At 41.7% G+C, this 21,974-nt stretch overlaps 1 protein-coding gene across 2 annotated transcripts in view; it reads left to right on the top strand.

The window, feature by feature from the left end:
• VPS13B (vacuolar protein sorting 13 homolog B) overlaps positions 1-21,974 on the top strand; it is a 1,123,013-nt gene that overhangs the window by 1,033,980 nt on the left and 67,059 nt on the right. For both annotated transcript variants that reach the window (XM_075582636.1, XM_075582637.1), the window contains exons 44-49: positions 9,129-9,284; positions 11,620-11,883; positions 15,090-15,173; positions 15,344-15,519; positions 18,520-18,690; positions 21,441-21,642. In XM_075582636.1, coding sequence (XP_075438751.1) covers positions 9,129-9,284; positions 11,620-11,883; positions 15,090-15,173; positions 15,344-15,519; positions 18,520-18,690; positions 21,441-21,642 — 1,053 coding nt within the window. The remainder of the gene's footprint in view (positions 1-9,128; positions 9,285-11,619; positions 11,884-15,089; positions 15,174-15,343; positions 15,520-18,519; positions 18,691-21,440; positions 21,643-21,974) is intronic.

Raw genomic sequence — 21,974 nt, 5'->3', positions numbered from 1 at the left:
TCACTTTAAAGAAGGAGTGAGGGGGAGGAATGTGTTTAAAGCTCTGAAGTGGGATTTCAATTTGAATCCAGTTTTCCTTTAGCACCATCTTACAACATATGGACTTGTGACGCATTTCAGGCTGTTCTAACACTAACTGGTGGTAACTAACCAAGGCACCTCACTGTCTACTGTATCACACTATAACTTGCTGTTATATTTGTCTGTCATTTCATCTCTCACACTGCGACGTGGTGGGATATACTGACCCACTTATAAATAGGTGCTGGAAGGCAAGGGTTTATCCAACAAAATGTTTGTGGTGGTATAGAAAAGGTAAAACTAGCAGACGCATATTATTTTCCTGTACTCCGTATCCACCTCGATACATTACAGAAGTCCTGAAGTTGTGCATACTCTTACTAAGCATCACCCTTTTCACTTAGCCTCTTAACCTTGCCTTGTTTGTGAACCACGGAGTCACAGGAGCATAAATCTTTGTAGTGTACAGGAACAGCTACTGTGCCAACATGTATGAAGTAAAGCCTGCCAAATGCAAACTGACAAGCGTATTCCTTGGTGACGTTATGTCAGCGAACACTCTGTTTATACGGGTGCGCTCTTGCAAGAGCAGGACTTGCACAGAGAACCTAACGCGCTATAGTTTTATATCACCACGTGATATTTATCTTTGTTTATGAATCATTCCATGTGCAATATATCCATCGCTGACTCCGACACCTTCACGCTGTATTTTGTACACATATGCAGCTATTAATCTCTCCACAGCAGACATCTTTCTTTTGTTTGTTTTTTAATGGAATTAATTATTTCCCCTTTGTGGTGGTAAAAGCAAGTAGTATTAATAACAATATTACTTTTCCTTGTATAGCATTGATCATGTACGCAGCACTGTACGTAGAATTTTCCCGGCACTACGAGTCCCTGCCCAGATTTGAATCAAATCTTGGGTGCGTGAGGCAAAAGGAGCCAACGCTGGGATTTGCACTGGGTTCACCCACTTCAAGGGTAGTTCTTAAACCCTACTTACTACTTTTGCTCTATGAATTTAGAAATTGAAATCACCAGACACTTTTCTGTCATTGCAAGAAGTCTCTTAATATCCTACAATAATAGTGCAATCTCATGTAATATATAATTTGCATGTCATTTCCCAGAATCCCTTGCTGCAGTGGAAGCACTGTATGCTGGGCGATAATGGTGAAAGGCAGGGTTGCAGACCTGTCTAAAGCTAAGTCCATAGTGATTTTAGCCGTGCGGAGGCGAGCTGAGGCTGAGGGAATGCGGTGCTTTCCCTGGCCTTAGACCGCGCGCCGTCCAGGGGCGTGTCGGGGGGGGGGGGGGGGCTGTGACGTCACGGAGCTGGTTCGCACTCATTGGGCGAACCGCTCGGCGAGCGTAGAAACTAAAAATTGTTTAAGACCTACGCTTACGCACTCCTGCGCGAGCCCCTGCTAAAGCCGCTCATTGCGGCTGCAGGGGCTCACTGCCGAGCAGCAGTGCGCCTCAGCACGGGTCAGCGCATAAGGCGCTGACCATGCCCGAGGCCTAAGACATGCAAATGAGCATACAGTAATATTTCCTGTCATAGGACAAGCTTTCGAGAGGTCTCCTCTGTTTCTCAGGTCGGCAATACTGATTAACAATGGAATCTATGGCTAAAACAGGGTTTGGGAGAGCAGGGGAAGAAAAAAAACCAACAGAGGTGTACTGCAGATAAGGTAGGGTGAGAAAGTGTTTGAGGACATGGAAGGGTGTCAAACGGTGACAAGGAACAGCATGGCGGGGGAAAGGGATGCTGTGGGGGGGGGGGTGTGGATAAGAAAATAGACAGGCAGGATAATTACAAACAATTGTGATAGTGCGAGAAACACCATATCTGCATTAAGTCCTTTTGTTTTGGTGTCAAAGAGTCTTATCATTCTGAGTTCAAATGTTTTCCCTTCTTGGGTGTGTTTAAACATTCCAATGAGGATTTTGATTTTTAAATAATTTATGGAATGATCTGGTTGTGAGAAATGATGTACCACAGGTGAGCAGTATCTTCCTTCTTCATGGTGTTGTATAGAGTGCCTGTGCATATTCATTCTGCCTTGTAGTTTTTGGCTGGTTTCCCCAATGTAGCAACCTTGGTCACATTTGTTGCATTGAATCATATAAACCACGTTCCTGGATGTGTAGTAGTATGATCCTTTAAGATTGAGTGTTCCATGGTTGTGACTGGCTGTGGGATCTTGGCATATATGTTTGCAGAGTTTGCAACTTGTGTGTGTGTATATATATATATATATATATATACATATATATACATATATATATATATATATATATATATATATATATATATATATATATATATATATACATATATATATATATATATATATATATATATATATATATACATATATATATATATATACATATATACATATATATATATATATATATACATATACATATATATATATATATATATATATATATATATATATATATATATATATACTTAGTTAAATTATGGTGAGTAAAAAAAAGTGACAAAAACCCTCCACAGCAAAGCATATAGCAAATGGAAAGATTACTGTATGGTCATTTGAAGGTCTTAGACAGACCTGTCTAAGACATGCAAATGAGCATACAGTAATATTTCCAATTGCTATATATATATATATGTTTTAATTTGCGCACTTAGTATTTTATAGTTTATATATATGTGTGTATATATATATATATATAGAGGAAGATAGAATGGCCTAAAAAGGTCAAGTTGTGCGCCTTGCACTACACCAATGGAGATATGGGGAACCAATAAATTGTGAATGTGTGGTGACGGAACAAAAAACTGCAATAAGAGTGCGGAGGTGGTGCTGGCAGGGATGGGGTTAATGATAAGCAAAGAAAAGAAAGAAAGCTCCCTAATAGGGAGCTTTCTTTCTTTTCTTTGCTTATATATATATATATATATATATATATATATATATATATATATAAACACAGAAAAAACAGGCGCACTCATAGCTTAAAAGGTATAACAATATATTTATGGAGTCAAGGATTTAAAAATGCACACTCACAAACGTAGCTTAATAAAAAGCATTTTTGAGTAAAACTCAGCCAGCCAGACGCAGGAACCTGGTAGCAGATGACTTTGGTATAGTGTCCGGTGTAGGTACACTGCAGCAGCCTCTATGGATACCTCCGGAGCCCAGGGAACACGAGGGACGCCGCCTTCCTCTCAATCCTGCGTCACACAGTGAGTACTCAGCTCCAGATACCGGGAGAACTCAGTGACGTCAGTGGATTCAACCGGAAAAAGTTCCTATGTATGCATCGAGTGGACAGCTGAGAGTAGCAAGCCAGTGAGTGGAAATATAATAAAACTGGGCAGTAAAACCTCCACACAACATTCTCTACGCGTTTCGTCTCAAAGAGACTTCATCAGGAGTGATATATATATATTTTTATATATATATATATATATATATACGCACATATATATATATAAACTATAAAATACTAAGTGCGCAAATTAAAACATTCAAACAATAAAATAGTAACAATTACTGCCTACAGTAGGTGTTAAACTACACACAATAGCAAATATATAGCTTGTAAGGAAGCCTCAATTCACATGTATGCAGATGACACAATCCTATATGCACACAGCCATAGCCTCTCTGACCTTCAACACATACTTCAGTCTGACTTTTTGAGACTCGAAAACTGGATTTCCCAAAACAAACTGTTTTTAAACACTGACAAGACTGTAACAATGGTATTTGGGACCAAGACTAAATTTGTAAAGCTTCCAGTGACTGAGCTCCTGATTAGGCTAACACCACCCTAACACCTGTCACTAGTTTTAAATACCTGGGCTTATGGTTTGACTCCCACTTAACATTCGGGATGCACATTGATACCCTGACAACCAAGCTTATGCCAAACTAGGGGTACTTTACAGGAACAAATCCTCCCTAAGTCTCCTGGTCAGAAAGCGTATCGCACAGCAGATGCTAATGCCAATTATTGACTATGGAGACATAGTATATGGCTCGGCTCCTCAAACCCACCTTAGCAAACTTGACACCCTCTACAATTCAATTTGTCGTTTTGTTCTCCAATGCAACTACAACACACACCACTGCGAAATGCTCAAAGAACTAGATTGGTCAACACTAGAGTCTAGGCGCAAAGTTCACCTTTCCTGTCTTGCCTTTAAATTCTTCATTGGCAAGCTACCCAGCTACCTGAACAAGCTCCTCACCCCTACCACTTGCAGCACTTATCACCTGAGATCAGACTCCAAAAGACTATTCATGGTCCCAAGGCTCAACAAAGTATCCGGACGTTCCTCCTTCTCCTTCCGTGCACCCCAAAACTGGAACAACCTACCAGAGACTCTCACATCCACCACCAGTTTAAGTTCTTTCAAATCTAAGGCTGTCTCACATTTTAACCTGGTCTGTAACTGTTTCATACGCCCATAATATATATTTTCTTTAACTGTGCACGCAATGTCTTGTATATAATGTATACCCTGTTCATTTATGTAACTGTACTTGTAACCATGTATTATTTGTTTTACTCTGTGCCCAGGACATACTTGATAACGAGAGGTAACTCTCAATGTATTACTTCCTGGTAAAATATTTTATAAATAAATAAAATATAGGGAAAATGGGAAAACACAGGCGCAAACTGTTAACTACACAATAAAATATGAGCATGAATTGACTGGGGATATATTAGAGTCCTTGATTTCTCTGAAACAAAATAGAAAAGAGACAAAATATGGTGAAGTACGTTTTGTAATGGTCAATGCGCAAAGGTTGATCGCTACTTACAAAGTAGCAGAGGTATAAAAGCATATAGGATATAAAATCCTCTCCGTCCTGCTGCCTGGAGTGATGGTCTGCTTCCTCTCCACGTGGAACGCCAAGATTCTCTGTGGTAGGTTTCCTCCGCCTGCAGCTGCCCTCCTGAGCTCACATATATATATATATATAAACAAATATATATATATTCACAGCGCTTCTCCGTGTAGGGAGCATGCAGCTAGTGTTAACATTGGCCTTACATTTGTGTAAAACAGACAGTGAATCCCAGCGCTTCTCCACCGAGCCACCAAAATGGGAAAATAAATATTCACAGTGAATACTAAATCTGTAAAACAAAGGAGACTTTTGGTTACATAATTTGATCAAATAATGATAAGCCTGCTAACCACACCAAGGTAAGTCTCAGTAGCAGGTCCCTATGCTAAATGTATACTAATGTAAAATAGTGGTGCCCACTTGGAGTGTGCTGCAGCAAACCAAAAGTCTCCTTTGTTTTACAGATTTAGTTTTCACTGTGAATATTTATTTTCCCATTTTGGGGTCTCGGTGGGAAAGCGCTGGGATTCACTGTCTGTTTTACACAAATGTAAGGCCAATGTTTTCACTAGCTGCGCTGGGATTCACTGTCTGTTTTATATATACACATACATACTTAGTTAAGTTATGGTGGGTAAAAAAAGTGACAAAAACCCTCCACAACAAAGCATATAGCAAATGAATATATTACTGTGTGCTCATTTGCAGCACTTCCCTTGCTTCTTTTTTGCATAGCCAGCATAACCAACCCCACACTGAAGAGACCCATTAAGGTCGAAACAGTCTGTCTGTGGGTGGGTTTGCTGGCTATGCATCTTAACTGTGGCTGTGCTCAAAGCTGTGACCATGCAGCAAGCTTAAGCCTATAGGGGAACCATGTTGAATGGTTTTGAAGCAAAAAGTGGCACTGTGTGCTCATTTGCATGGCATTTCCCAGAATCCCTTGCTGCAGTGGAAGTGCTGTGTGCTGGGTGATAATGGTGAAAGGCAGGGTTGCAGACCTGTCGAAGACATGCAAATGAGCATACAGTAATATATCCATTATATATATACACATATATATATATACATATTGTAATACAATTATACATTGCCAGCACAACTGTTGTCAGTCAATGTATTCAAAAGCCACCCACTGCTAGGCCGTGACATTTGTGTTTATGTCTGGTCTCAAGCTGATGACAGGGACATCACAAGTCAGACTAATGCAGTTTGGAAGTCTCAGGAGCCCTGATTATTTATAACTGCTGAATTAACCCCTTAACACCTGGAGGCTCCTGCAGTGTAATAGGCTGCTGAATTGTTATCTTACCAGTTTTAAGTTATAGCGCTGCTCAAATCAACAATTTATTGTTTGGGGGTAACGTGTTAATGCTGTTGGCCTCTGTAACCCTGTATTCTGGGTCTTTGTTCCATTTCTCTGAGATATCAAGTACCCCAAAAGATAGGGTCCCAGGCATGTGTGAATCCATTCAGTTCCAGAGCGTGCGTTCCAGGCCCTGGGGCCTCTGCAGGGATTTACATGGACTCCTGGGGGTTGCTAGTGAAACCACAGAAGCCAAATTAGAAAAGTATCTTTTTTTTTTTTTTTTTTCCTTTTAGAGGATTCTAGGAAAGAAAAGTTGTGCTTTGAGCTGTGTAATAATGTGATGTGAACTAATCACTGTATACATTTTGTTGAGTATTTGCTATTTTGCATCTAATAATCAGTGTTAAAGAGGTAGCCTATGTAATAGACAGAATTTTTTATTTATTTATTTTATATAACTTAGTGTAACTTTCTTCCTCAGAAAGATTCAGTCACCCTTAAAGTCATTTCTAACTTGTTTCCTGTGATAAATTAACAAAATTCCATACATGTTCATTATGGTTTATTTCTTCAGCTAGTGAGTGCATCCTAATTAGTTTATACAAACAACAACAGCAACAAACGGTGACTTCATTTGCTTGTATATGCGAAACATTCTATACAGCCTCGTCACAAAAGAGATTCAGGTAAAAATCTCAAATGAATTCCACAGCATTTGGTTACTACGTTATGTAGAATTAAAAAGTTTAGCAATATAATACAAAAGAACAGCCAAAATTGCTGCTTTAAAATGTTGTGAATCTTGATTTTTTTATTATTATTATGTGTAAATTAGGCCATTTCTACGAGTATTTAGTAAACAAACTAGTGCTTTCCACTGCCGAGATTTTAATATATTGTACCACAGCTTGTGAGTTCACCTAAAGCTGCCTTAAAAAAAGAGAAATGATCTTCATGAAACAATGAAGGCGTCTTTAGAATGACAGAGAGTTTAGAAATGATTTGCTGTTATATCAAGTAGCAAAAAAAGGCACAGGAGTAGAATTTCCGAAAGGTAAAACTGTATATCATCATGTGCAGGACTGTGAATACCTTTGTACACGTAAGAGTGCGTGTGCCATTCTGTGTGTACATTTGTACATGTGTGTAACCCTCTCTGCCCGGCTTCAGTGCGCAGTATTTGGCTGCTGGCATACTGTAGTTTACTTCAACTCACGGTGCTGGATTCAGGTGGCTGGGTGATGAGATAGCAAGGAGGAAAATGATGGGTGCCGGGAACTTTTGTAGTGCAACTCAGTCTTTATTCATGTCCCCAGGCACCGGGACACCTCGCACATACTTGACATAGTTGTACGTTGCTTTACATACTCTTGGTTACTCATTGACACAGTGCTTACGTGAGTGCCCACTCAACACTCAAAGGGAGGTACATATAAATGGCTGTGTTACTTATATTGAACCGGGCCCCCTTCGGAGTAACATCCTTACTTCACATCTACTTTGGGACTTACGGGGATCCTGGCCGGTTCCGTGCACGACTATACCCCATCCCTGATTGGGAACTGCTACTTTCCTACTGGTTGAGGAGAATATATAGGTGGATCCCCTGTAGAGCTGATCCGCTGACCCCCAAGAGCCCTCTGCACATGACCTCTGCATCTGTCTCCCCCACTTTTGTACCTGCGTCTCTGTGTTGGCCAGGTAATTGGGATACTTACTATAAGGGCACTGTAAAGAAAAAAATGCACACAATGCGCACCAGGGATTAAAATTGGGTAGATAATATTTATTAATACAAAAGATAACTGAGGGGATGCAACCCCACCTCAGTACACATGCACACTAGATCCGGGTAAATATGGCAAAAATCCCCACACACCGAATAGGATGTATTACTTAGACTAAATCTAAACACAACAATACAAAAAATAAAAATAAATAAATAAAAAGACATGAATGTTCAAAATAAAGGATACATGGACCCAGATATATGCTAATAATAAAGCTGAACAACTACCTGAGTCTGAAAGGGGGAGACGGGAACTTACACAGAAGTGCCGAGTGGGTCCCGCTGGTAAGCGTACAAGAGTCCGGACCGCGCCACTGCAGAGATGTTACCACAGCACGAACTTCCTGCAAGCGCCGTCTCAGCCTGTCGTGACCTCTACGCGTTTCGCACTACGTTTTCTACCCAATTTTAATCCCTGGTGCGCATTGTGTGCATTTTTTTCTTGTCATCACAAGGTGTCCCCCGTTCCCCCCGGTCACCGTGCTTTAGGAGTCAGTTGGGGAGACGCTTCACATACATGCTGCAAGGGGATTAGTGCTTCCAGCAAACTTTACATCTGCAGCACGAGCGCTGAATTTCTTTTTCAACTGCTTATAAGGGCACTGTCCCTGATCTCTCCTATTATTACTTCAGGAACATAATCCCTATCCTGAGGCTCCTCTCCTCTAGTCCTCCAGGAACCTAACCTTCCAGAACCTTCCTCCTCTCCTACATACTCCCTTGTGATGTCAGTATCCCTGTGGAAACACAGAGTGGGGCCCAGCATATGCAATGCTGCTATTTACCCCTTGCAGCAAACCGATAACCATGTTGAGGGGGGTGGGGGGGTTTCATGTGCATGTACCATTCTGTGTGTGTGTGTGTGTGTATATATATATACTGTATATGTATAGAGTATCTGTGTATGTATTGCATGAGCATAAGTGTGTGTTGGTGAACTTGTGCAGTGGGGGAAAGAGGAGAAGTGCTGGCACTAAGGTTCAGCAGCTAAAAATGGAAGCCAGCATCATTAACCCTTTCACGTTAATTTTTGTTCCCATCATGAAATCAGACTGCTTTAATCCATAAGGATGAACATGCATACTTAGTGACAGAAAGCAACGTATAGTATTTATGGCTGTAACCTTCTCCTGGTTGTTGTCTCTCGCTGCAGCTGCTGCACATCTGTATCGAAGGCTGGGGAAACTGGCGCTGGTCAGAGCCGTTCAATGTGGACAATGCTGGAACATTTATCAGAACTATTCAGTACAAGGGCAGAACAGCATCTCTTATCATTAAGGTCCAGCAGCTGAACGGAGTGCAAAAACAAGTACGTTACTATGGGAGCCCCATGGGTTTATTGCAGATCGACATCATTGCTTACGTTAGATGTTTGCAACCTTTCGAGTACTGAACAGTAGCACTCTTTACCAATATAATGTGACTGTGCAGAACCCCAATCTACTTATTCTGTGTACGTCAAAATACTGTTCCTGCGGTAGGAATGCCCCATGTCTATGATATAAACTAGCAGCTTAATTTATAAATTATACACGATTTATAACATTACAGTATAACATTTAATAACAATATTAAATGATTACATTAAAAAAGACTAAATAAAATGAATGGAACTTGGAAGAATAAAACATATATATATGGGGGTATATAGTTCCTCTGTCTTTTCAGTAGGACTACAGATGTTATATTTCTTATTATATTATTAGAAAGATAGATAGGGCGTTGGCTATATTGCCTGCGCCATTTAATGCAATGGGAATGTCTGTATGATGGTGCCCCAATTGACACTATTACACTTTAATGAATAACCCCCATTGTGAGGGAGTGAGCATATACATGTTTCCCTCTTTCCCCCACCCTCTGGGAAATGGTCTTGCTACCAGTGTATTCTGTGGCTGCTGTGGTCATACCTGTGAGGCAAACAGAAGGCCGGAGATCTCCGCGGTGGTGTGGGGAGTGTCAGGACAGGTTTGCAGTAAATTCCTCAGTGGTCAGCGTCTCCAGTCCAAGAGGATCCTGAGGCTTCAGGATGCACCTCATGGACAAATCTTCTTCCTTTAGTCATTACCATGCTTCAAAGACTACACCAGGTGTATATTTGACTGAGGTTTATTCATCTTCATAGCACATGCACTGAATTGTACATCATTGTACCCTATCCCATCTTGGGCCAGGCCTCAGCCACTTCTCTATGCAGAGTATAGACATTCTGGCATCTTTTCCAGTTGAACATCCTTCTAGTATCTGCACACTTTGACATTCATTTCAGACAGCACTCTCTCAGAGCAGACTAGAACCACACACTCACTCACTACTCCACACTACAGGCCGCGCTTATAGTGCCGACGAAACGACCGATGACGTCGCCGTCGCCATTAGCAAAAGTTGCAATTGAGTTTAAGGCGACGTCACAAAAGGAGGGGGCAGAGGCACAGAGAAGCTCCGGAAGAAACTCCCGATTGGCCGCAAGGGGAGACCGTTGCCAAAAAAAATCAAATAACAGTGACTACCAGATTTCTGGTAGCACTGTCGCTTCGTCGCTTTGTCGCCGTCGCGTGCACTATAAGTGAACGCGACGGCGACAATGCATTTGTTTTGCTGCGCCGTCGCCGGCACTATAAGCTCAGCCATATAGAAGAGCAGCCCCCTCCTTCCCTGGGGAGTGGCTAGTAAGCCAGCCTATTTCTGTCATAGGCCCCCCTTACTTCAGTGAGAGACCACTGTAACTTTATTGTTCGTACCTGCTGAACAATGTAACTTCACACACTGAACATTAGGACGGATCCCCCTTTAGGAATCATGCCCACACTGCCAACAACCTATAGGGTCTTACAGTGGAACTTAATGCAAGGAATAGTAGTCCAGAGAGACCTGGCTACATACAGTAGAGTAGGTGTCCTCAACATTTCCATCTGTAAGGACCATGTACTGTATGTTTTTCAGTTCTCTTTTAGCCTCCGGGCCTCAGTGTATCGTTCTGCAAGTTACTAAAAGCTTAATTAATACGGCATTATTCAGTATGCTGGGAAGCCTCTTGTCCATCTCAGGCAGAGCACAGAGTTCTGTTCAAATGAATACAGTAAAGCTCAAATGCCTCCCTCTCAGTTTAGCAGCACATTGAATAGGGGGCCAGGGTATTTTTTAGAACATTGTGTGCCCTTGTTTTTATTTAACTCATTTACTAGCAGAGGTGTCTGCACTGCTGTGTGTGCAACGTATCAACACCACTCCAGCCCGGATATACCGTACCTGCACATCAAGGGAGCTGTACATCGCTCAAACATCTTTAGAGATTTACTTATCGTGCATAAGTTGCATGTTCAGTTTTGGGCTCACATGTGGCCTCAAAGATTTTGAGCCAGATATCTTGTATGTATCTTATGTACTGTAACTTTAATATTAGTTCAGACACACATTAATGCAGTTCCTCCTGTTATGTTTGTCCTTGAATTTAATAAAGTGCGTTTACAATGGGTCTTAAAGAAAATAATTATATGGGTGAATGTCCCATTCAATACATATTTATCAGGATCATTGCTCTTATTGTAATAAATAGATGGAGATACTTGTTGTTTTCCAATTTATTTGTTTACTACTAAAACCTATATCCCATAATCTCATGTTTGTTTACCCCTATACTGCAGGTCACGATCTGTGGAAGGCAGATTATCTGTAGCTACCTATCGGATAGCATTGAGCTGAAGGTGGTGCAGCATTATGTGGGACAAGACGGACAGGCTGTGGTTCGGGAACACTTCGACTGCCTTTCAGCTAAACAGAAACTGCCTTCTTATGTGCTGGAAAACAGTGAGCTCACAGAGCTGTGTGTGAGGGCAAAGGGAGATGAGGACTGGTCCCAGGACGTGTGTCTAGCGTCTGATCTCACTGAGCACAGCATGATCATTCAGGTATGGAGAAGAGAACACACAGCAGAAAAACTTCAATCTAATGGAGACTAAAATCTGTATGTTCATAAGGGGAGCGAAGATGGACAGATGCCATCTGTTTGTGTTCTCATGTTTATTGTGTGCCCTCTAAGCTAATAGTGTATATTTAACCCCTCAGCTGCTAGCTACACAATTAGTGGTGTGCCGCTCATGCAGTGAAGAAGCCAAATGACAATAACATAGTCCACAGAACAATACAGCGGGAGTGATGTAAATATAAAACAGTGATGTAAATATAACAAGATTTAAAAAAAAAAAAAAAAAAAATTCTGAGTTAACACAGTACAAAAAATGAGAAGACCCCTTACAGCCCGAGTGGGAACACCTGGTTTAGGAGGTCAAGAGATAGTGTGGTTTAGATTACTTGACTATTTCTGTAGAGCTACAAGCAGATAGGATAGACAAGTTTTTATTTATCCTTTTCTAGTGGATAATGCATTGTTTTTCCAAGCACACCCATCATAAAGTGGATAGATATGTGAATATTTTCAAGTTACTGTACTTGATAGATTTGTTACAGATCATAATACCTGTTAGGGAACAGAGATCTTCATAGAGGTATCTCATGTACAGAGCGTTTGACACCTCATAGGGCTCTTCTTCTAGCGTACTAGGGCTCTTCCTGCTCTACATATATGTGTGTGTGTGTGTGTGTGTGTGTGTGTGTGTGTGTGTGTGTGTGTGTGTGTGTGTGTGTGTGTGTGTGTATATACAGTATATGTATATGTGTAGAAATATACATACATACATACAAGAACAGTAGCTAAAAAAATGTAATAGTGAATCGCCTCTTGAAGGGCATTCTGAGGATGTCTCCATGTTCTTTCAGTTGTTGTTGGTTTTCAGAGATATCTCACTCTACCTAAATAAGAGATTATACATCCTCATCCTCCGTATTTATTTTTGGAAATACTTGCGAGACCTGCATAAACATTCATTGTAGCCGGGCACAGCTATACAGTAGGTGCGTTATTTATATACTTTTAGCTTCGTGTTGACATTTAAGTTCAAGAGTTTATTCCAAATGTTTAGTGAGATCAGAAAGCAGCGGTTAAAAAACGTGAATACCGTGGTGTAGAGAAGTCAAATCACTGTGGATTTCAGTAGTGATATGTCTTGATCACGTTACAAGACAGGCTACTGAGAAGGAAAAGGCAGCTTGCTCATGAGAAAATGGTTGAGCGATGCTCTCATTTGCACACCCTGTGTTCCTGGCTTGTTTAGAAGTTGGCAAAATCCTTGTTCTTTGATTAAGTGGCGTAGATATCTTACATCTGTTCACTTAAGTGCTGATATATGTCAGACATGGATTTCCTGCTTTCCAAAAAATGAACTTTCTTGACAGAATAAATTCCACCCTTCTTTTTGGATTTTTTTGGTGTGTGCCCTATTTAGTGAAATATATATATAATGAAATATTCAAGTAAACTTAACTTGAATAGTGTCAAAGGTGGCTGCAGTGCATGTGTGGTGCGTGCTTATGTCTGAAATGATTAGCTATGGTGTGATTTGATGTTAACGTGAGAATTGTAAACCTGAAGACCCTATTGGTGGTTAAAAAATAAAAATGTATAACATTGTTTTATAGTACATGTTGTACAGCTTTACACACTGAATGGTGGGAAAGATTGTCAACCGTTTTGGAGCCAAAATATACAAGCAAATGAAAAAACAGTCCATAAGGGCATCATAGCAAAAGATATCATACAGGCATACCCCGGTTTAAGGACATTTACTTTAAGTACACTCGCGAGTAAGGACATATCACCCAATAGGCAAACGGCAGCTTGTGCATGCGCCTGTCAGCACGTCCTGAACAGCAATACCGGCTCCCTACCTGTACCGAAGCTGTGCGCAAGCGGGGAGACTATAGAGCCTGTTACAAATGTGTTATTTACATCAGTTATGCACGTATATGACGATTGCAGTACAGTATTATTTATTTATTTATAAAATGTTTTACCAGGAAGTAATACATTGAGAGTTACCTCTCGTTTTCAAGTATGTCCTGGGCATAGAGTTAAGACAAATAATACATGGTTACAAATACAGTTATATAAATGAACAGGGTATACATTATACAGTATACAGTACATGCATCAATAAGTGGGAAAAAGGTAGTGCTTCACTTTAAGCACATTGTCGCTTTACATACATGCTCTGGACCCATTGCGTACGTTAATGTGGGGTATGCCTGTATATATTCACATTATTGGTGCAATCAGACAATTTATCCCTCAGCTTTATTCCCTTTGTTGTGGCTTCTTATCTCTTTTTCTCTCTAGTGACAGAATCGCAGAATCAAAATAAAACGGACTAGGATAAAAAGGAGAGGGATTAAAAAGAATTGCCTAGGCATACCTCTAATTATGTAAATGCTTACTAATATTGGCAAAAATATATTAGTACAATTATGGTTGCCATTGTGACGTTAATACTTATTACTTTAAATAGCCAAAATATAATGCACAGAGAAACCACTTTAAAGCCAACCCATAGCACACACTTCCTCATTGGTTACTTAGTAACCACACATCAGCCACATATAACCAGGAACGTGTATATCCGACTAACAGTGGAAACATATAGCTAACAAAATGTTTGTAAACACATGTTGATACCCTGCAATCGTATGGGAACAATTCAAATAAGAAAAATAAGTCAGGGAAGGTTACTTCGATTAGGTGCCATGTGCCAAAATGCAAGATAATGCATGAAACACTTACTGTAAGTGAGCCTCACACACAGTGCTGGGTTGTTCTTACAAAATTACTGCTGTCAAATTAATCAAGCCAAGAATAAAGCAGTAAATATAATAACCTGAACTGTTTTCACATAAATCTGGTTATACAAGAGTTTTTTCATACTTTATTAAATACATTCAAGATATGTACAACACACTATGGAAAAGCATCAGTAGTATACTTGTTTTTGCATAACTTGTTCTTTAAATATTCCCAGATTAATCTCTGAAATGGAGCATTATACAGTACAGTATGTACACTCACTTCATTTATCTGACAGTTTTTATCCCGTTATTGCCTTTGTCTCGTAAGGACTCCAAGCCTTGTATTTAGTAGGTTTTATGTAATCATAGTCAGCATGTGAAATACTAGAATAAAGATTAGAAGGACCCCATATAATAACATCTATCTTTTTCCATGCAGGTGCCATCTTCAAACAGATCCATTACTTACGTTTGGTGCACGCTTTTAACCTTGGAGCCCAACTCTCAAGTGCAGCAGCGAATGGCAAGTGCTTTTTTTTTTTTTTTTTGCATGTTTACAAATTGCATATCACTCTGCCCTTTCATGTACTGCATTAAATGAAGGTCGACGTGACCTTGAAAACGAGGATTTACAACAGCAGGCGGCTGGAAAAGAGTAAAGAGTTATGTCATTCTGTACTTTTTTCTTTCTAGATCATGTTCAGCCCACTTTTTATCACGCGGAGCCATCTCCCCGATTCTATTATCATACATTTAGAGAAAAGAAGCCTGGGATTAAATGAAACACAACTTGTTCCAGGAAGAGGATTGGAAAAACCAATGCAGAATATAGAGCCAGATTTAACCCATCACCTGACATTTCAAGCGAGGTACAACTTGCATGCAATATTATTGTTTGGATAGTGTCTCATATTTACATAGGGAGTCTGTTCAATAGTGTTTTGCCATTGTTTCTTTGCAAACTGTAATACATTTTATGGTACCAACATAAAGATTTTATACACCATAGGTGATGTACTTGAGTTTTTCAGACAAATCAGATAACAAAAATACCAGCATGCATAATATTGGGCCCCAATCAAGTTGGATGTCGGTATTGGGGTCCTTTTTGTCTCTTCATATATCAGTAAACAGATTAACGTTCCAGAAGGATGCTAATTACAAGTTTTTCAGAACACATAAATTCACTTTTTGAAGCATTTTCTTTAATTCAGAGAAATGTAACATAAAAATACAGTTAATGTCAAACGGTATAAATTTTTAGCTCTGTTACAATCAAATTCATGCACTTGTCTCAAAGCCAAAATGTAAGAGTATAGTGTATATACTTCTGGTGTATACAAAAAGGGTTTAGTGCTGCCATATGCAACAGAAATACCACCTTCTCTGTCTGTCTGGTTTCCAATGTATGTCTCCTGAAAATAGGCTCTAGAACAGGGGGGCTCAACTCCAGTCCTCAAGCCCCCCCAACAGGTCAGATTCTCAGGATATCCCAGCTTCAGCACAGATGGCACAATCAGAGGTTCTGTTGAAAACAGAGCCTCTGATTGAGCCACCTGTGCTGAAGCAGGGACTGATTGAGCCACCTGTGCTGAAGCTGGGATATCCTGAAAACCTGACCTGTTGGGTGGGGGGAGGTTGATGACTCAATCAGTCCCTGCTTCAGCACAATTGGCACAATCAGAGGTTCTGTTGAAAACTGAGCCTCTGATTGAGCCACCTGTGCTGAAGCTGGGATATCATGAAAACCTGACCAGTTGGGGGTGGGCGGGGGGGGGGGGAGGCGGGGAGTTGATGACTGAAGCTGAGCCCCCCCGACTGTTCTAGACCACTAATATATCAGCACCATAACTCTGCCATGCCCATTGTATTATTCAGCTCTGTCTGTGACTGTTAATAAATAGAATATGCCCGAGTGCCGCATTTATGATAGACTTGAGCATTCTTGAATAGAAACTTACTGTATATTGAAATTGCAATAAAAGTCATAACCATCTAACACTTTATCTATTTTTAATGGGGATTGTAGGGGATTTTCAGATGTAGGCCTGGAGTCCTAATTGTGGGGGGGAAAAAAATACAGTTTGTTGAAAGTCCATGTTTAACCAAGAAAGGGAATGCACCAACAATCCCAAGTTAAAGCGCTCAGACCAGAACGCACTTTTTAGGAAATCTTAATAGAAGCCATTTTACAAACAAAATGTTTCCCGTCTAGACATAGAAGTTGACGGCAGAAACCTCAGACCCCCATGCAGCTTTTCATACCTTGTAGTGGCCCAATGTTCAAGTTCTTCACAGATTCGATTATAGTGTACAGAGTTTTCAAACCTCATAGGTTTGAAGAAGAAACCAATGAGATGTTCAAAGCTCTGTGTACTAGAATTGAATCTACGAAGAACCCTGATATCCGTCCACCAAAAGGTGACTAACAGCCTGCTTTTCTCCAGAACCAGTACAGCTCCTAGAACTTTGAAACCGTAGACCCTACTCGATCCTTGGCTTTCTTTCATAATTCGGATAGCCTTGTGTTTATCCCAAGTCATATTGGACTCCCGTACTGTGTTAGCCCCCACCACCTCTGTTAGGAAGCTATTCCATGAGCAGTGGCGGGTTTAAAAATCCGCAGCCCATAGGCACTTACCTTGGTGCCGACCGGGCTGCCACCTTCTGCCCTTCAGCGACGCGACGTCAAATGATGCTGAAAGGTTACGTGGCGCCGCGTTGCGCTGGCAGTGTGAAGTCACTTGTAGTCGCGTTGCCAAATGAAGCTGCGACGTCACGTTACCATTGCAATGCGATGCCATGTGACGTTGGAACGCCAATGTTATGCCGCAACGCTGAAGGAGGAGGGGGGCGGCCCTATAGGAGAAGGTAAGAACTTTGCAGAGGCCCCATGCTCTCCCCAGGCAATCAGTGGGGAAGAGAGCGGGGCCTCTGTATATGGGGGGGGGGGGGGGGGAAGGGAAATGTGACACCTCAAAATGTTGTCACCCCGGGCCTAATGGGAAATCCACCACTGTCCATGAGGAATAAATATGAATTCCACCATATTGAGTGAAGTATGTGCCTAGGACAAAAAAACTAAAATAAAGGCAGATTGTGTAAGAGAATAGAGAATGGGCTAGCCCAGGAGAGCGCAAACTGGGGGGGGCGCGAGATCTTCTGGGGGAGGCGCGGCTGTTACAGAGGTCCCGCGCTCTTCCCCAAGGCATTTAAATTAAACGCGGGGATCACGCTAGGCCTCTGTAACTTGACTTACCTTGGCTTCCAGTGACACGTCGCCATGGCAACCCGGCGTCCCCCCATTCCCGGCGAGCAGGGGGGGGAGAGCAGGCAGGGGGGGCGCAGGGAGAAAGGTTTGCGCACCCCTGGGCTAGCCTATGCAATCCTTGCTCTGTAGAGTTAAACATTTACTGTAGGTATTTTTCTGTGAAAGAAAGTTGTATTGATAACTCATTCCTAGATTAATAATTCAATTGACGATTTGATATATTACGAGCTTGCCCAAAATACAATATGCAATGCAACACTTAGATTGTAAGCCCTTCGGGGCTACCTTTGTCTGAAGCGCTTATTACTACTATGTGTTATATTATTGTGTCCCGTTTGTTACTGCTGTGAAGCGCTATATACGTGGGTGGCCCTTTATAACTAAAGACATACATACATTGCACCCGCACAGCGAATGATCAGCATGTTTTCGTTTTCTCTCTTGTCTTTACATTAGTATTAAAGTTTCTCGTAGCTGGGAAAATTCAAAGCACATTTCTCCCAACTTCGTGACCAATAGAGCGGGTTTATCGCATTCCTTTTCACACTTTGAATAACATGTAAACAACAATGTCTTGTATTATTTTGGCATGTTACAGGGAGGAAGATGATCCTTCAGAATGTGCCGTTCCAATCTCAACAGCTCTGATTAAACAGATCGCCACAAAAACACAAAGTGGATACTCTGCAAATCAGATTCTTTCCGAGTTTTATGGAGGTGAAAGCTGTACTCCGCCTGTGTGGCCATATCATAAGAAAGATACAGACAGGTAAGTTGTGTTAGTTCTGTTTAAGTACAGAAGAATGCTTATACAGTACGGGGGATATAGCGAAGGAGCGGCTCAATGAGTAAAGACACTGATTGGCACTGAGTTTGAAGCAGGGGAGCCTGGTTCAATTCCTGGTGTCAGCTACTTGTGACCTTGGGCAAGTCACTTTATCTCACTGTGCCTCAGGCACCAAAAAATAGATTGTAAGCTCCACGGGGCAGGGACCTGGTGCCTGCAAAATGTCTCTGTAAAGCGCTACGTAAAACTAGCAGCGCTATACAAGAACATGCTATAATTATTTTTGTAATCTTTTGCAAGTGAATCAAAGAGCACCTTTGTGTCACTGTTGCGACAATCTATTAAGGTGCTCTGTGTCAGTTTTGCGGCACCTGTGTGAGTGAGGGGTTTTGGAGCAGTTAGGCTAGGAATTTGTGAGCATGTGTATTGAGAGGTCTCAGAGTTTGCGTCAGTATAACGGAGCAGGATTGCGTCAGTCGAATCTGTCAGGTTTGAGGTGGTAGCGTTGACCTCTCTTGCTCAGCGCCAGATGCAAGAAGCTCAAATCACAAGCTTCGTACACCTGGAGCAGGAGCAAACTGACACAAATGATAGGTTATGCTCTGTCAAGATCAAAAAAATAGCATCTTCCACTGCTTCTTTCCATTGCCGCAGTATAACAAATTATCCGACTGGAAATTTGGGGAATTATAGTAGTTTCAGTATGTGAGATGCCTTTGAGGGATATTCAGCCTTTGATGTTGGTTAAGAGTTAAACAGCTTCCCATTTAAGTGAAATAAGATTGATAATACAGACCTGCCAACATTTATAATAGCAAAGCAAAGCATGTTCCCCCTCTCCCCACCTCTCTCGCTCTCCCCACCTCTCGCTCTCCCCATCTCTCTTTCTCTCCCCATCTCTCTTTCTCTTTCTCCCCCTCTCTCATTTTCTCCCCTTCTCTCACCCACTCCCATTCTCTTTTCCCCCTCTCTTCCCTCTCTTCCCCCCTTTCTTACCCTCAGCCCCCTCTCTCCCTCCTCTCATTTTGCCTTTCCCCCCCCCCCCCCCCCCATCGGGCCATAATACCTGTAAAGCTTGGGTGCGGGGTCTGTGCAGGCCCTATTTGGCATCAATGGGTGGCCCACCCAGGCGTCTGAAAATGGAAGCTGGGCCCGACTTCTTGCGAAGCCTAACGTCCGGGTTTGGACCTCTGAGGCGGCCGTGCTGGGCTAATTCATAAGAAAAAGAGTCATTGGGCGTGAGATATGTGAGATATCAAAGCAACATGCTAAGGACATTTTTCTGGTCATAACAAATAACATGACCAGTATCATTTGTTCTGTTTATGGCAAACTTGATAAATCCTTTAGTCTGCATTAAAGTCTCAATCCATGCTGGTGTCTTTAATGCTGAACCACAGGAAGTTTAGCTCAGGGGACCCCCTGCTTCCGGAGACACTTACCTCCGTAGGATAGTCGATCCGTCTCACTAGCTGGGGTTCATGTAATGGCCGCTTTTCAAAGCTCCCACGTTCTGCGGGCCAATAGGAAGCCGTGACATCGTCCGGTGTGGCTTCCTTATTGGCCCACGTGATGCAGGAGCTTTAAACTTGCAGGACATAGTGGCACCCCCTTCTGAGGTAAGTATGTCCAGAAGCATGGGGGTCACTGGAGCTGAAATTAATGCGGAGACCCCCTGCTTCAATCCTATGTAATATAAACAACTGACTTTTGCTGCAGTTTAGAGTTTAGCGACATTTTTCTTTCAATGGAAGTAAAACCACACTAGTTGGATCAATGTGTTGCAGGGATCAGGAGTGCTTGTTGGCTCCTGTCTGGGAGCTAATCCTATATGTCTGGCAGTGGGGGAACCCAACCCATAATGTGAAGCGAGTCCTTATAAAGCAAGACGTGCTCCCCTGCCCCATTAACACCAGTCTTTGCCTCTGTCATGCCATAGCCACCTTTCCATGGTACTGTACATGACCTTGGATGTCACTGACACTAGAAGTAATACTCAGTGCTATAATCATATCTAGTGTTGTTTAGAGCAGCAGTCCAAAGCACTTAAAGGGGATACGTTTTGAATGCTGCCCCTTTCAATAGCAACATATCCTTATTTATATATGGCAGTAATGTTGCCAGTGGCAATTTTTATTTCCCAATGCCCAAACCAGTGCACCATCTGCATTGAACTGGAGTTTGCAAGTTTAAAAACAACTGCAGTGTTTCCGATTTTGATAAGGGGTAGAATAAATGGAAAATAAAAAGACCTAGGAAATCGTTTCCTTTAGGAGGACTTGACCTAAATTGATGTTATTACAGTATGTGAATAGTGTAGTTCAGGGGGGCTCAACTCCAGTCCTCAAGACCCCCCAACAGGTCAGGTTTTAAGGATATTCCATCTTCATCACAGGTGGCTCAATCAGTTCCTGCTTCAGCACAGGTGGCTCAAACAGTCCCTGCTTCAGCACAGGTGGCTCAATCAGTCCCTGCTTCTTCGACTGAGCTTCTGATTGAGCCACCTGTGCTGAAGCTGGGATATCCTGAAAACATGACCTTTTGGGGAGGAGGGGGTTTGAGGACTAGACTTGAGCTAACCCCTTTAGTACCAGAGGACTAGCGATTCAATATATGTTCATCCACCATTGAGGTACAGTAGTTAATTTGAAATGGCTAAAATGATTGTAGTTTCATGTTTTTAGTGATAGCCGTGAAAGATGCCTGTGTGTTTATCATCCTCTCTCTCACAGCGGGGAGCATTTGGCTCAGTGGGACAGTCCCATGCGGGTGAAGCTTTCCGTTTGGAAGCCCCACCTGAAGACGCTGCTGATTGAACTTCTCCCCTGGGCTCTCCTGATCAATCAGTCCAGGTGGGACCTGTGGCTTTTTGAGGGCGAGAACATCGTCCTCCAGATTCCTGCCGGGAAAACAATCATACCTCCTAACTTTCAGGTAAAAATTCCCTTCCCATGTAAAATGCATTGAGACACATGGTTACGAAGCTGGTCTATGACCTGAGATACCTTCCAGCGTCTCAAGACACATTATGCCCCGTTCACTTGAATGGGCTGCAGGGAGTCTCCTAGCTTTGAAAGGTGTGTTATGGCAGAGTAATACATAGTCATTATTTGCTCAATATTTTAAAGGGTGTTTTATTTGTTTATTTATCTATTTATTTTACTATTTGTGATATATGGACTGTGGTTCGTGTGATGGATTTTTATAGCGCTTCAATGCCACTATTAAATTTATTTTAAGCAAAATGGCCACGTACTCTGCCTACC

Source organism: Ascaphus truei, chromosome 2, assembly GCF_040206685.1.
Source record: "Ascaphus truei isolate aAscTru1 chromosome 2, aAscTru1.hap1, whole genome shotgun sequence".
Classification (NCBI taxonomy): Eukaryota; Metazoa; Chordata; class Amphibia; order Anura; family Ascaphidae; genus Ascaphus; species Ascaphus truei.
Note: the sequence above shows the minus strand (reverse complement) of the source record. Positions and strands in the feature narration are given on the sequence as shown.